The sequence below is a fragment of the Chionomys nivalis genome, chromosome 9 (genome assembly GCF_950005125.1).
Source record: "Chionomys nivalis chromosome 9, mChiNiv1.1, whole genome shotgun sequence".
Lineage (NCBI taxonomy): Eukaryota > Metazoa > Chordata > Mammalia > Rodentia > Cricetidae > Chionomys > Chionomys nivalis.
In genome coordinates this window covers 13,655,206-13,668,162 of record NC_080094.1, presented here as the reverse complement: position 1 = coordinate 13,668,162, position 12,957 = coordinate 13,655,206, and the positions used below count along the sequence as shown (strand labels likewise).

Sequence of the window (12,957 nt, the reverse complement as noted above, 5' to 3'; positions counted from 1 at the left end):
TTTTACCTTTTTAGGTCTGGTTCTGCTTTGCTAGCTGTGAGATTCCCAGCAGGCGCTCTCTAAGCCCCCATTTATCTGTAACGTGGGCGTCCTCACAGGGTGGGTCATATTAAAGAGGAATGGCTTCGCTAAGCTGGAGTCATAGGGTTTGCTCAGCCACGTTTCCATCATTTGTCTACAGCCCCACCTGTCTTCAGGAAGCTGGGACACAAGGCAAGAGGAAAATCCACAATGTCTACAACTTTAGACAAAAATTTCTCAGGTTCCTCAATATAAAATAAGCATCTACTCTCTAAATAGGGCTTTCTACCTAGGTAACTTCATTTAACCTGGTCAGATCTCTCTGGGTGGTACCTCATGCAGGGGGGGAGGGGGTCCCAACAAAGCAGTGCAATTATCAAGATGGCTCAGTTACCCACACCCTCTTCCCATCCCTGCCATAGCCATCCCCAACCTTATCTGCCCAAAAACCATACGGAGAAGCCACCCTATGTATCTCATGCTATTTCGTCTGGCGACAAGCAGGAGTCCCTCCTGGATCTCACTAGAGGCATCTGTCCAGAGGCCATGTGGGCATGTGCCTTTTCCACTGCACCCCCTCCACAGCCCCCTCTGGCTCTGGATGGGCCATCATGAAAGCTTGAGCTGCCCGGATCAGGTCCTCTTCCCGCAGGCCTGGAACAGGCACGGTGGGGATGCCCGCAATCATCATGGCTAGGGTAAGGATGCAGATGTCAGGTTGGGAGCCAGCCTCCTTCCCCCCTGCCTCGGAGGAGGACATCGTCAGAACCCCTGGTGACAGCCCACACAGCAGCAGGGGCCGGGGCCTGCTAGGGCCACCCAGGTGGGGAACTCTGCTTCGGGAGCAGGGGTCTACCCAGCTCAAGGTCTCCAGCTGCCTCATGGGGGGCAATTTGGGGCAGTATCGGTTGTGTTCCTTCCGCGGTGTCTCCCAGCTAGCACCCCCAGAGCAGCCCCTGGCTTCAGGCACTGCCAAGGTAGGGCCCCAGACCTGGGCAGCAGGTACCACCTGCTCAGTTTTCTGGCTGAGTGGACCTAATCCACCAGACGCCACCACCACTGGCTCTGCAGAACTATAGAGACCAAGGGACGGACCCGAAGCAGCAGCCCCACCTGCAGAGACAGGAATGAGATGCAATGTTATTCTTGGTCTCTCGGAGGAAGAGGCCCTGAGGGGCAGGGCCTGGGAGCAGGGGCAGTCAGAACCAGCCCAAGAGGACTGTCAGAGGTTGGGAATGGAATGTAAGCATTACTCATATCCATAGCTCCAGCCAGTCCCAGTTCTGCAGGCGATGGGGAAATGTTTGGTGAATAAGTGAGCAAGTGGGTAATTAGTAGGCGGCAAGGCCTTTTGGATATCTTCTCTTCCAAGAAAACTGATTCCACAGTCAGCCCAAAAAATCCAGCAGAACCTCCTCCCCAAAGCCAGGAAGCAACTTCACGTGGGAAGCTGTGGTGTCCCCTCGAGTTCTGGGACCCCCCTCTCACCTTGGCCAGAAGACAGAAGCCCCAGATGAGTTTGTGGAGACATGAAGTAGGACATGGCTGTCTCAAAGTCCCTATTTGTGAGGGATCTGCCCTAGTCCTGCCCGACTCTCCAGTTTTCTACAATGTCACCTCATAGTCCCCTCTACACCCGGACCCTACCTCACAATACTAACCTGTTCATTATAGAACATGTATGTCACAATGGGAGGGGGTTAGATGGACCAGGGGACACTGGACCAGGATCAGGATGTTCCAGACCCTTCATTCATTATCTTTGTCAGGATCAACTTGGACGGGTGGTTTTGTTTTGCTCTCTTCTGGTGCCGGGACGGAAGCCAGGGCTTTGCAGATGCGAGAACTGAGCGCTGCCTCAGAACCACATTCTAGTTGTTTGGTTTCTATTTGGTTTCTATTTGTTTTTTGAGACAGGATCAAACTACAATAGCCCTGGCTGGCCTGGACTTCCTACAGTCTACTTCCTGTGCCAGGCCTGTCTTCAGCTTGTTTGCTGGGATCAAAGGCGTGAAACCACCATGCTCAGCCTGTTTTTGCTTTTGTGTAACTGGCCTCAAATCCTTGATCTTCCTGTCTCAGCCTTCTAGGTGTTGGGACTATAGGTGTGTGCCACCACACCTGGCTTCACCTAGACAGTTTTGTTACTCAGTATCCTCATCTACAGCCGGGCGGTGATGGTGCTCGCCTTTAATCCCAGGGAGGCAGAGACAGGTGGATCTCGGTGAATTAGAGGTCAGTCTGGCCTACAAAGCAAGTTCCAAGACAGCCAGGACTGTTACACAGAGAAACCTTGTCTTGAAAAACAAAACAAAAAATTCTCATTCGCAAAATGGGGGTGATACTGCCCCCTGCTTTCCCAGGAGTTGTGAGGGTGAAATAAGAGTATCCCTGTGGACCGGGCGGTGGTGGCGCACGCCTTTAATCCCAGCACTTGGGAGGCAGAGGCAGGCGGATCTCTGTGAGTTCGAGACCAGCCTGGTCTACAAGAGCTAGTTCCAGGACAGGCTCCAAAACCACAGAGAAACCCTGTCTCGAAAAACAAACAAACAAACAAAAAAAGAGTATCCCTGTGGGCTGGGTGATGGTGGCGCACACCTTTAATCCCAGCACTCGGGAGGCAGAGGCAGGCGGATCTCTGTGAGTTCGAGAGCAGCCTGGTCTACAGTGCTAGTTCCAGGACAGGCTCCAAAGCCACAGAGAAACCCTGTCTCGAAAAACAAAAAAAAAAAAAAAAAAAATGAGGCCGGTGCTTTTGTGCCCTTACGTTGTGAGTCAAGGTATTCATTCAGTCACCCTCTACCAGCCAAACCGAGCGTGGGGCACAGGCCTGGATCTCAGCATTCAGGTGGGAGAGGCGGGAGGATCAGAAATCCAAGTTCATTCTCCACTTTATGACCAGTTTGAAGGCAAACTCTTGGGAGTACAGGTGACCCTCTTGATTTTTTTTCAGGATTTATTTATTTATGTATATGAGAGCTCTATCTGCATGTCTGCATGACAGAAGAGGGCATCAGATCCCATTATAGATGGTTGTGAGCCACCATGTGGGTGTTGGGAATTGAACTCAGGACCTCCGGAAGAGCAGTCAGTGTTCTTAATCACTGAGCCATATCTCCAGCCAGACCCTCTTCTTCTTGTTGTTGTTTAAAATCATTTGCTAGAGCCAGGCATAGTGGCTCACACTTTTAATTCCAGTACTCAGGAGGCAGAGGCAAGTGGATCTCTGAGCTCGAGACCAGCCTGGTTTACAGAGCAATTTCCAGGACAGCAAGGGCTACAAAGAGAAACCCTGTCTCTAAAATCAATAAACAAATAAATAAAATAAGAAGTATTTGCTATTTGTCCTTACACAAATATATTCTCACCTGTTGGCTTGTTTTCCCCTGGAAAATGACATGGTTGGTTCAGGTCACTGGTGGCCAGCACAGGTTCTGGGAGACTTTGAATACCACTAGGGTCCTACTCCATCAACCACAGAATGCCAGGGACAGACCGATGTATCAATATTTTTATGTTCCTGAAGACAACATAGTCAGGCCTGATGGAACAGGCCTGGAAACAGCTACCTGGGAAGCTGAGGCAGAGGGATCACAAGTTTAAGGCCAGCCTGGGCAATTAGACTCTGTCCTAAATGTTAACTAAAAAGGGGGCTGGCAGCTGGCTGTGGGGGTACACCCCTTAATCCCAGCATTCAGGTGGCAACGACAAGCAAATCTTTGTGAGTCTCACACCAGCGAGGGCCACATATTGGGACCCGTCCTCAAAGGGTTGGAGGGAGGCTGGGCAATGGTTTGGTGGTACAGTACTCATCTGGATTGGGCACTAATCTCAGTTCCTAGTACTGCAAAAGACAGAGGCAGAACTAGTAGGCCATGCCTGGGCTCCCAGGTTGAGATAGGACTGCCACAGTTCAAGATCCCGTGTTACAGAGTAAGACCCTGTCTCAAACAGACCAAAAACAAAGCAGTAAATATAATATTTCCCAAAGGTAAGACCTCTGATCTAGTGAAATGCATCTTCACTCTGACCATTTATTAGAATCTTTGAAGGGGCTTTTTACAAAAAAAAAAGTGTTTAAGTCAGACATGGAGGCCCACACCTATAATAATCTCAGGATAGGGGAGTCTAAGGCCACTCTAGGCTGCAGGCAAGACCTTGTCTAAAACAAAACAACACAAAAAGCCATGATGACTGGGTTTAATTCCCTGACAAACCACAAACCAAAGGAGAATATGGAAGCTGTGCTTGCTTGTGTGTGTGTGTGTGTGTGTGTGTGTGTGTGCGCGCGCGCACGTATTGGCACTCACCAAGTGTCCTATATAATTCAAAAGAGCCTACAGACTACGGAGCCCTGATCTAGACAGATTCTAAAACACTCTCTCTGGCCCGGTGACTCTAGAAGTGGCTGCCCCAGGGCTGCAGAGACAAGGAGACCCTCCCTTGCTCAGAACATCAACACCGGCTATTTATTTCTCACCCTGATCATTAACCATGTGGCTAGTTTCGGATCAGCCACTGCTCTGGAGGCAGGATGGCACTTCTGTGGCTCTGCTCCGGTGGCCGCAGGCCTTCATTCATACTTGCAGAAGTCCTTCAGTCCTTTGGGCAGGTGGAGCCCATCAATGGCCAGCCTGTGCACCACACTCTTCTGGATCACCAGACGGCACAGAGTTTGCAGGGACGGCACTGTGGAGAGAGGACTGTCAGAGACAAACTCATCTGGGGGAGGTGACAGCAAGGCTGAGGAAATCTACATCTTGGTTCCTTATTTGCCATCAACCTGGGAATTACTTTCTGCTCTCAGACTCAGCCTGCGCGGCGGGGCTGCTTGTATAGATAGCTGACATACACCTCCTCCTGAGCCTTTGTCTACACAGCTGCTTCTATTGCAACAGAGTCTGATTCCTTCACCCTTTACTCAGCTTCATGTCTGATTTGCCTGTGCAACCACAGCCCAGTACATTGCAGGTTCCAGCGCAACGCATTCAGACACGTGACCAGAGGTTTAAGTGAAAGGTTTACTGGGCTACAATGAGCCAGACTTCAGAATTTAAAAGTTCTCAATCTGAGGTCTGTGGTGGCTCTAAGCCAAGAGGTCCAAATCTGTGAGCATTTTCCTAATAAAGACACACGAACTCATAGTTGAATGTAGTGGCCCCAACCCTCAGCAGGCTGAGGCAGAAAGGGGTGTCTGAAAGTCTGAGGCCTGCCTGAAAGACCAAGTTCCAGACCAGCCTGAGGTACAGAGTGAGTGGGTCTCAGAAAACCAAAGCTAAACAAGTTCACAAATTTCTCAAGAAGCCTCAGGTCTAAAACTGGTTTTGGAATCCCTGTCTTAGGGGTTGGGATGCACAGCACAGCAAGAGTGTTTGTCTAGCATGCATGAGACCCTGAGCTTGGTTTCCAAGACCAAAACAAAACAAAAATCCCTATCCTCCTATTGAAACATCGTCCAAACTAAAAGGGACCTGTGGGGTCTCAGTCAAGCAGCTGAGTATACTGGTGCAGGCCCACAGCCAAGAAGCGATGTGTGCAAAACCACAAGCAGATGGATGCCCTAGGCGAGACCAGATTCTCCATCTTCAAAACTAGTGCTGCACAATCTCAGGCCTTGCCAGCTGGCTGTGGTGTCCTAGCAGGTGCCTGTCCCTACACTATGCCAGGTAAGGTGGAATACCTACAGCCATACTCCAGTTGGACCAGGCGCACACTCTTGGTGGAGGCAAACACATCTACCACAGCGTAGAGGGGCTGGGCAGCTGGCAGCCCCCGAGCACTGGGACCCATGTCTTCCCCGTTGATGACGATGTGCATGTCGGCAGTCCCATCCTCACGCGGGCAGAAGAGAACACCCAGGCGGCTACGGCGCGCTGTAGGAGGCAGCACGTTTTGTTCATAGAGCTGATCCAGGAGATGGCTATAGAGCCCTGGCCGGCTGCGTCCCACCAGGCGGTCCCGGGGTATTCGGAACTGCTCAATGCGCAGATAGGGTTCAACCAAGAGGGCTTGGGGGCGGCTGGCGGCCGCTGACTCTGCATATGCTTGACCCTCCCGGGGCACGCGGTTGTGGTGGCGTGTGATAGCGAAGACCCAGCTGTGACCAAGGCTGACCAGGTCAGGCAGTGAAAACTCGGGCACAGCGGCCAGGTTGGCCGGGTCCAGAGCGGTCAGGCCAAGACGCAGATGCCCGCACCAGCCCAGCTCTTTTTCCTCTATCTCCACTAGGAATACCTGGCCCGGGGCTAGGGGCTCGCGACTGAAGCACACACCGTGGGCAAAGCTCTCCACGCGTGTGGCTCGCGTTCCTGACGGGTCCACGCGGATGTTGGCTCCGTGAACTTGATGGAAGCGGGTGGGAGGGGGCTCCGGGCGCGCAGGACCCCGTGGGTCACCCAACCTTACGGGTTCGGAGGCAGCAGCCATCTCCCCGCCATGAGACAAGCCCGCTCGTGCCAAGGGCTATTTTGGGCGGCGGGTTCAGATGGTGACCGCCGGGGGACCATGTAAGGCATTTCCCCCTTGCCTACCTAACCCCGGCACCGCCTGGGGGGTCCTAGCGCCGCTTTCTCGGCATCTCACCAGTAACATGTCCCCAGGAGTCTGGGAAACCTTGTCAATACCAAGATCATCTGATCTCTGGCACCCTGGCTAATAACCCTAGGAGCTGTGTACTTTGGCCAGGTAACTGACCGCTCCCAACCCTCAGGCCAGCAGACAAGGAAAAAAAAAAGTGGACGTGAGCAAGCTCTCACGTGATGTGGGCGTTCACGTGACTAGGACTACACATGACTTCCAATCCACCGGCGCCTCCTGGAGAGCAAGGACGCAAGGAAGCAGAGGTAAGGAGATTCCCGGACCGATGGGCAGCGATCGAGGCTCTGTGGCTGGGAACTGGACCCGGGTGAGTGCTTCTCCGGGCGATGAGCGCCAGCTCCTCCCCAGGGACTGCTGCACCGAAGCTCAAAGGAGCTGGGGGACTGGTAAACATCCTCCGCCAATACTTCCTCCCGCAGATGCTCCGAGCCGCGCTGTCTCCACTGCTCTTGCTGCTGCTTGTGTCCTGGGCATCCCGGGGCGAAGCGGCTCCGGACCAGGATGAAATCGATTGCCTCCCCGGCCTGGCCAAACAACCCAGCTTCAGGCAGTACTCCGGCTACCTCAGAGCCTCGGATTCGAAGCACTTTCATTACTGGTGTGCGGCCCTGCCTGCCGAGGAGGGCTTGATAGCTGGGCGGGTGGACAGGGTCTCTTACTTGCATCAATCCTGCCCTATACCCTTCCTAGGTTTGTGGAGTCGCAGAAAGACCCGAAGAACAGCCCGGTAGTGCTTTGGCTCAACGGGGGTCCTGGCTGCAGCTCCCTAGATGGGTTCCTTACAGAGCACGGCCCCTTCCTGGTGAGTTGAGCTCTGTTCTCCGCTGTGAGAGAGGACAGGGGAATAGAGAGAGGCAGGAAACAAGGAAAAGAAGCGACAAGGAAAAAGGCAGGAGAAGTGGGGGAGAAGAAGGAACCTGTGGCTTCCAGAGTTTGTTTTCCTTCTTAACAATTCTATTTTGAACCGGGCAGTGGTGGCACAGGCCTTTAGTCCCAGCACTTGGGAGGCAGAGGCAGGCGAAACTCTGTGAGTTCCAGGACAGCCAGGACTGTTACACAGAGAAACCTTGCCTCAAAAACAAAATAAACAAAAAACCCTACAATTTTATTTTGTTTTGTTTTATCTGAACCTTGGCCTAACTTTCTGTACCTCACCGGAGTGTGGCAATATGTAAAGAGCCTGCCGGGTGGTGGTGGCACACGCCTTAAATCAGCACTGGGGAGGTGGAGACAGTCGAATCTCTGAGTCTGAGGTCAGCCTGGTCTACAGAGAGTTCTAGGAAGGCCCCAAAGCTACAGAGAAACCCTGTCTTCAAAAACCAATAAACAAATAAATAAAGAGCCTAGCACTGTGGCTCTTTCTCACCGCCCAGCTGTCCAATGGGCCTCACATAGCTGTCTTTCCTCCCCAGATCCAGCCAGACGGTGTCACCCTGGAGTACAACCCCTATTCTTGGAATCTGGTACACCTGCAGCTGTGGGTCTTGTGGGGCTGTCTGGGTACTTGCAGGGGTGGGAAACCCTCTTCCACTCATTTCCCCCTTCCCTCTAGATCGCCAACATGCTGTATATTGAGTCCCCAGCTGGAGTGGGCTTTTCCTACTCAGACGACAAGACCTACGTGACCAACGACACAGAGGTGAGTCTGGCGCCTGCCCACCTGCCCCGTTCTCACTGCCTCCCCGATAGCGTGATTGGGGAGAGAGTACGACCTCTGGGGAGAGAATACGACCTCAGAGTCCACTTTTGGCTCTGTCATGTGACCTGTGGTAGGCTCATTACAAAGTCACTTCCTCTTGAACAAAATAAAGTGGGCTGGGCTCGCTATCTCTGAGGATCCCTCCAGTTTAAACCTCGGGTCTCCGGCCTCTTCCATCTCACCGTCCCCAGGTGGCTCAGAACAATTTCGAAGCCCTGAAAGATTTCTTTCGCCTCTTTCCGGAGTACAAGGACAACAAACTCTTCCTGACGGGGGAGAGCTACGCTGGCATCTACATCCCTACCTTGGCTGTTCTGGTCATGCAGGATCCCAGCATGAACCTTCAGGTACAAGACAGCTACCGGGGGGAGGAGAGACACCTTGGGGCCATGACCTTGGATTAGTTAGGTCAGCCTAGGCTGGGCACTCCCTCACACCCTGCTAGTCGTCCCTGAGCTGACTACTGTCAGCTTGCAGGCCTCCTCCTACCGGAAGCTCACCTGCCAGGCTGCCACTTCCATTCTTTAGATTGAGTGACCTCACCCACCCCCACAACCCACTCTGGATTGATTTCAGCTTCTAGATTGCAGGTCAAGGGAGGGTCCCCTCATCCTCACCCTTCAGATGAACTGAGAACTCCGGCTCTTTCACAGGGGCTGGCTGTGGGCAACGGACTTGCCTCCTATGAACAGAATGACAACTCCCTGGTCTATTTTGCCTACTACCATGGTCTTCTGGGGAACAGGTACGGGAGAGGGACGGTTGGGCAACGTCGAGGGTGGGGCAAGTGCTGAGAGCTCAGATCTGTCCTCTAGCACATGATATTCCTGCTCTGATTATGAGTAGGTAGGGTTGGCCAAACAAAGGGTTTGATGCTTAGAGGCCAAGAATAGAGACCAAGATGTAGAGGAAGTAAGGAGTCTGGGCATGGTAGAAAACAGCCCTCAGCCGGCACCTGGAAACAGGCAGCTGGGCTGCACAGTGAGTTTAGACCTTGAACCCAGACTACCTAGAAAAACCTGGTCTCGAAAACATTTCTTTTTTTATTTTAAAAGGGCCCCGAGGAAGACTCTCTGTAGGGACTAGGAACTGGGTTTAACATCGTACCCTGTCTTATCTTTCCTCTTCCCCTGGGGTCAGGGTCTGAGGAGGTTAGAAGGGGCAGGAACTGTGCCACACCGCTTAGCGCCTCTCTGCACCGCTTAGCGCCTCCACCCTCCCTCAGCCTGAGCACTTTGATCTGCAGGCTTTGGACTCTGCTCCAGACCCACTGCTGCTCTCAGAACAAGTGCAACTTCTATGACAACAAAGACCCAGAATGCATCAACAACGTGAGGTTCCGCCCTTCCACCCTAGTCCTGAGATGCGGCTCACACCTCACCTTGGGAACCCCCTATCTCTCCAGCTCCATTGCGTTTCTTTTGGGTGGTACTGGGGGTTGAACCCAGGGCCTAATGCGGGCACGACAAGCACTCTACCAACTGGGCTGTAGCTCCAGCCCGCTTCACAGCCTCTCTGTCCTGGACCTTCCCATATGTGGTGGTCTCTGCGACATCCAGTGAGGAAATTGAAGCCAAGGATGCTAAAGCCACTTGCCTTAAGTCACAAGGCAGGGAACAGTGGTGCTAGGACTGGACCCAGGTCTGGAAGATTGCTTCCAGTGAGCTTTGGGGTCTGTGGAAAAAAGTGGGTGAAGGGTAGTGACAGGAGGTGAGGTAGGAAAGCAGCTAATTTTGAGGGGAGATGGGTAGGTCATGGAGGGTCATGGATCAAAAAAAAAAACATGATGGTATGTTGGCACAGCTCCAGGAAGTGTCTCGAATTGTGGGCAAATCTGGCCTCAACATCTACAATCTCTACGCCCCGTGTGCTGGTGGGGTGCCCGGCAGTGATAGGTAGGTGCTGCTGGTTCTACCTGGGCCAACCCCAACGGCCTCTGCAGGCCCAACACCCATCTTTCTTATTTATTTTTCAGATATGAGGACACTCTTGTGATTCAGGATTTCGGCAACCTCTTCACTCGCCTGCCACTCAAGCGGACCTTCCATCAGGTATGCGAGGGCGTGGGCTTTCCCTGGGGGAGTAGGTGGGGCAGAGAAGTAAAGGCCCTCACTCTGTGTCCATGCTCCCAGGCACTGCTGCTGCGTTCTGGGGACAAGGTACGCTTGGATCCCCCCTGCACCAACACCACAGCCCCCTCCACCTACCTCAACAACCCGTATGTTCGGAAGGCCCTCCACATCCCTGAGAAGCTGCCCCGCTGGGACATGTGCAAGTGAGCTTCTGTGGCCACTCATGATTCAGGAGGTGGCGTCAGCAGGGTTCACGGGGGTCCTGCAGCTAGGGCTCCTCGGAGCGGGCGGTGTGGACATTCAGGGTGAAAATTAGCTGGGCAGGGTATTTAATGGCCTTGACCTCCATCTTGATTGACATTCAGTTAATTCGGAGGTGGCCCCATTGGTTATCATCAGATCCTTTTCTGACATAGGCGCTGTCCCAACTTCCACTCCACTGCCACCCAGAGCTGCTCATTCTGTGACCCCGTCAAATAAAAGGGTAGCCCTAGCTCATCAGAGCCTAGTGAGGTCTTTCCTGATTGGTCAGTGCCCATCCCCTACTCTGTCATTACCAGCTGTTATAGCTTCCATACCTGCTGGTCCCTTTACACTAAACAGCCGTTGTAACAACCAAAAGATGCGCCCACACATCTCCAAGTTTGGGTGGTTGAGAAATCTCTGAATGCCAGTTCGGTTCGAATAAGTAGGTCCAAAGAGAGGTGATAAACCCAGCGCTGGGAATCAGAAAGCTCCGATTGTTGACTGGCCTCCTCTGTGTCTGTATTTTTCTGCATCTTATGCATGTGCTCCCGACAGCTTCGTGGTGAACTTACAGTACCGCCGTCTCTACCAGAGCATGAATTCCCAGTACCTGAAGCTGCTCAGCTCACAGGTATGTGGGCACAGCACAGCAGGCTCCAGCCTCCGCGGATTCTGAAGCCTTCTGCCATGGTAGCCTTAGGTTAGAGCAGTGGGTGGGGTGGGGCGTCTCTTGGAACTTGCCCCACAACGCCCTAGTGGCTGGTTTTTTTTTCTGTTGCTATTCTGAAACTCTGTCTTGTTATGTAGCCCAGGCTAGCTTTGAACACAGCAAAACTGTCTCAGCCTCTCCAGTTCTGGGATTACAGGTGTGTGCCAACATGCCCAGCTCTGGGAAAGTGTCTTATGCATTCCCAGCGATGTTTTCTCTGTCTGTAAAATGAGACTAATCATCTGGGCATAGTGAGTCATAACTATAAGGCCGGCAGCCGGGCGATGGTGGCGCACGCCTTTAATCCCAGCACTCGGGAGGCAGAGGCAAGTGGATCTCTGTGAGTTCGAGACCACCCTGGTCTACAGAGCTAGTTCCAGGACAGGCTCCAAAGCCACAGAGAAACCCTGTCTCGAAAAACCAAAAAAAAAAAAAAAAAAAAAAACAAAAAAAAAAAACTATAAGGCCGGCCAGCCCTGGGGAGACTGAGGAGAGACTTCAAATTCTAAGACAATCTGGGCTCCCGGGATGAGACTGTCTTATTTGCGGGGTGGGGGTATCTTCCTCCCTAGACAGTAAAAGCATCTGACTGGTGCTTACTGGACATGTAGTATGCGATCAGAAAACATGAGAATTTCAGGTTCCTACTATTAGCTGGGCTTCAGCGTTCCCAGGAAGGTAGGGCTTGAACCAGGGAAGGGCTGAGGGCCTGGGCCTATCCCACACTTCTGTTTTCCCCTTCTCCACTCCAGAAATACCAGATCCTACTGTACAATGGCGATGTGGACATGGCCTGCAATTTCATGGGGGATGAGTGGTTTGTGGATTCCCTCAACCAGAAGGTAAGGTTGTGCTGGGGGTGGGGGTGGGGTGCCAGAGCGCACACCTGGAGAGGACTCTCCAGTCCTGAGGTCTCGAGGACAGCTGTGGGCAAGGCTGGCAGGAGCCACTGGCTGATGTCTTTCCCCATGGGCCAGATGGAGGTGCAGCGTCGGCCCTGGCTGGTGGACTACGGGGAGAGTGGAGAGCAGGTAGCCGGCTTTGTGAAGGAGTTCTCCCACATTACCTTCATCACCATCAAGGTACGACTCAGAGCCTAGCGGGGGGCAGCTGAGGCCGGAGGGACAGTGGTGGACCTCCCTTCTTTACCCTCTGGCTTTTGTTTCTTCTGGGTCACCACTGGTGCATCAGGGCAAGCTTTCAGGGTGAAGAGGGGAGTAAAGGTCTTGGGATGAAGTACCAGGGGGGAAGGGTGATAAGTATTGGGGATCCGAATCTCATAAAGCTGTGCTCCCCAGGGCGCTGGACACATGGTCCCCACGGACAAACCCCGAGCTGCCTTCACCATGTTCTCTCGATTCCTAAACAAGGAGCCTTACTGAGGGGACCCATGGAAGTCCTCAGTTCTCCAGCCCCTCCCAGCCTCTCTCAGCAGAGAGAGGTCCTCCTTTATGCAAAATGCCCCTGTGGGGCAGGTCCTGCTCTAACACTGTCCCCAACTTAGCACAGCCCTGTGCATCCCAGCCTGGGCCTCAGGGCTTCACAGAGACAGCCTGGGGGCAGTGAGCACTTTGTTCCTGCCACCACCATGCGGTGGCCTGACCTCCCCTCAC

General features: G+C 53.1%; 3 protein-coding genes across 5 annotated transcripts; 1 reads left to right on the top strand and 2 right to left on the bottom strand.

Annotated features, from left to right (window-relative positions):
• Positions 1-294: 294 nt before the first annotated feature.
• Positions 295-1,564, bottom strand: Spata25 (spermatogenesis associated 25). The gene is made up of 2 exons (XM_057781978.1): positions 1,510-1,564; positions 295-1,134 (listed from the first exon to the last, which is right to left on the bottom strand). Exons 1-2 carry the CDS (start codon positions 1,562-1,564, stop codon positions 545-547), a joined length of 645 nt encoding a protein of 214 aa, XP_057637961.1. The 3' UTR covers positions 295-544.
• A 1,441-nt stretch (positions 1,565-3,005) lies between these two features.
• Neurl2 (neuralized E3 ubiquitin protein ligase 2) lies at positions 3,006-7,110 on the bottom strand. Of its 2 annotated transcripts, XR_009057757.1 has the most exons (3): positions 5,706-7,110; positions 4,502-4,710; positions 3,006-3,598 (listed from the first exon to the last, which is right to left on the bottom strand). XR_009057757.1 is itself a non-coding variant. In XM_057781743.1 (2 exons), the coding sequence occupies exons 1-2, from the start codon at positions 6,445-6,447 to the stop codon at positions 4,595-4,597; spliced, it is 858 nt and encodes a 285-aa protein (XP_057637726.1). In that variant the 5' UTR covers positions 6,448-7,110; the 3' UTR covers positions 4,469-4,594. The 2 variants fall into 2 exon arrangements, 1 of the variants encoding a protein (XP_057637726.1); XM_057781743.1 differs by lacking the exon at positions 3,006-3,598 and having other exon boundaries at positions 4,469-4,710.
• On the top strand, positions 6,729-12,780 carry Ctsa (cathepsin A). Of its 2 annotated transcripts, none has more exons than XM_057781741.1 (15): positions 6,729-6,863; positions 7,038-7,216; positions 7,309-7,420; positions 8,031-8,081; positions 8,171-8,257; positions 8,509-8,664; positions 8,971-9,062; positions 9,564-9,648; positions 10,121-10,212; positions 10,293-10,368; positions 10,450-10,592; positions 11,191-11,266; positions 12,097-12,186; positions 12,322-12,426; positions 12,643-12,780. In XM_057781741.1, exons 1-15 carry the CDS (start codon positions 6,810-6,812, stop codon positions 12,724-12,726), a joined length of 1,482 nt encoding a protein of 493 aa, XP_057637724.1. In that variant the 5' UTR covers positions 6,729-6,809; the 3' UTR covers positions 12,727-12,780. The 2 variants fall into 2 exon arrangements, with proteins under 2 accessions (XP_057637724.1, XP_057637725.1); XM_057781742.1 differs by having other exon boundaries at positions 6,841-6,925.
• The last annotated feature ends 177 nt before the right edge of the window (positions 12,781-12,957 follow it).

What these genes read in the sequence shown, in the direction of transcription:
- Spata25 (XM_057781978.1), bottom strand. Translation starts at nt 1,564, where the DNA reads ATGTCCTACTTCATGTCTCCACAAACTCATCTGGGGCTTCTGTCTTCT. An exon ending in GCTTCTGTCTTCTGGCCAAG is followed by an intron (nt 1,135 to 1,509) that starts GTGAGAGGGGGG and finishes CTGTCTCTGCAG; the next exon opens with GTGGGGCTGCTGCTTCGGGT.
- Neurl2 (XM_057781743.1), bottom strand. Translation starts at nt 6,447, where the DNA reads ATGGCTGCTGCCTCCGAACCCGTAAGGTTGGGTGACCCACGGGGTCCT. An exon ending in GGTCCAACTGGAGTATGGCT is followed by an intron (nt 4,711 to 5,705) that starts GTAGGTATTCCA and finishes CTCTCTCCACAG; the next exon opens with TGCCGTCCCTGCAAACTCTG.
- Ctsa (XM_057781741.1), top strand. Translation starts at nt 6,810, where the DNA reads ATGACTTCCAATCCACCGGCGCCTCCTGGAGAGCAAGGACGCAAGGAA. An exon ending in TGAAGCTGCTCAGCTCACAG is followed by an intron (nt 11,267 to 12,096) that starts GTATGTGGGCAC and finishes TCTCCACTCCAG; the next exon opens with AAATACCAGATCCTACTGTA. An exon ending in TTACCTTCATCACCATCAAG is followed by an intron (nt 12,427 to 12,642) that starts GTACGACTCAGA and finishes TGTGCTCCCCAG; the next exon opens with GGCGCTGGACACATGGTCCC.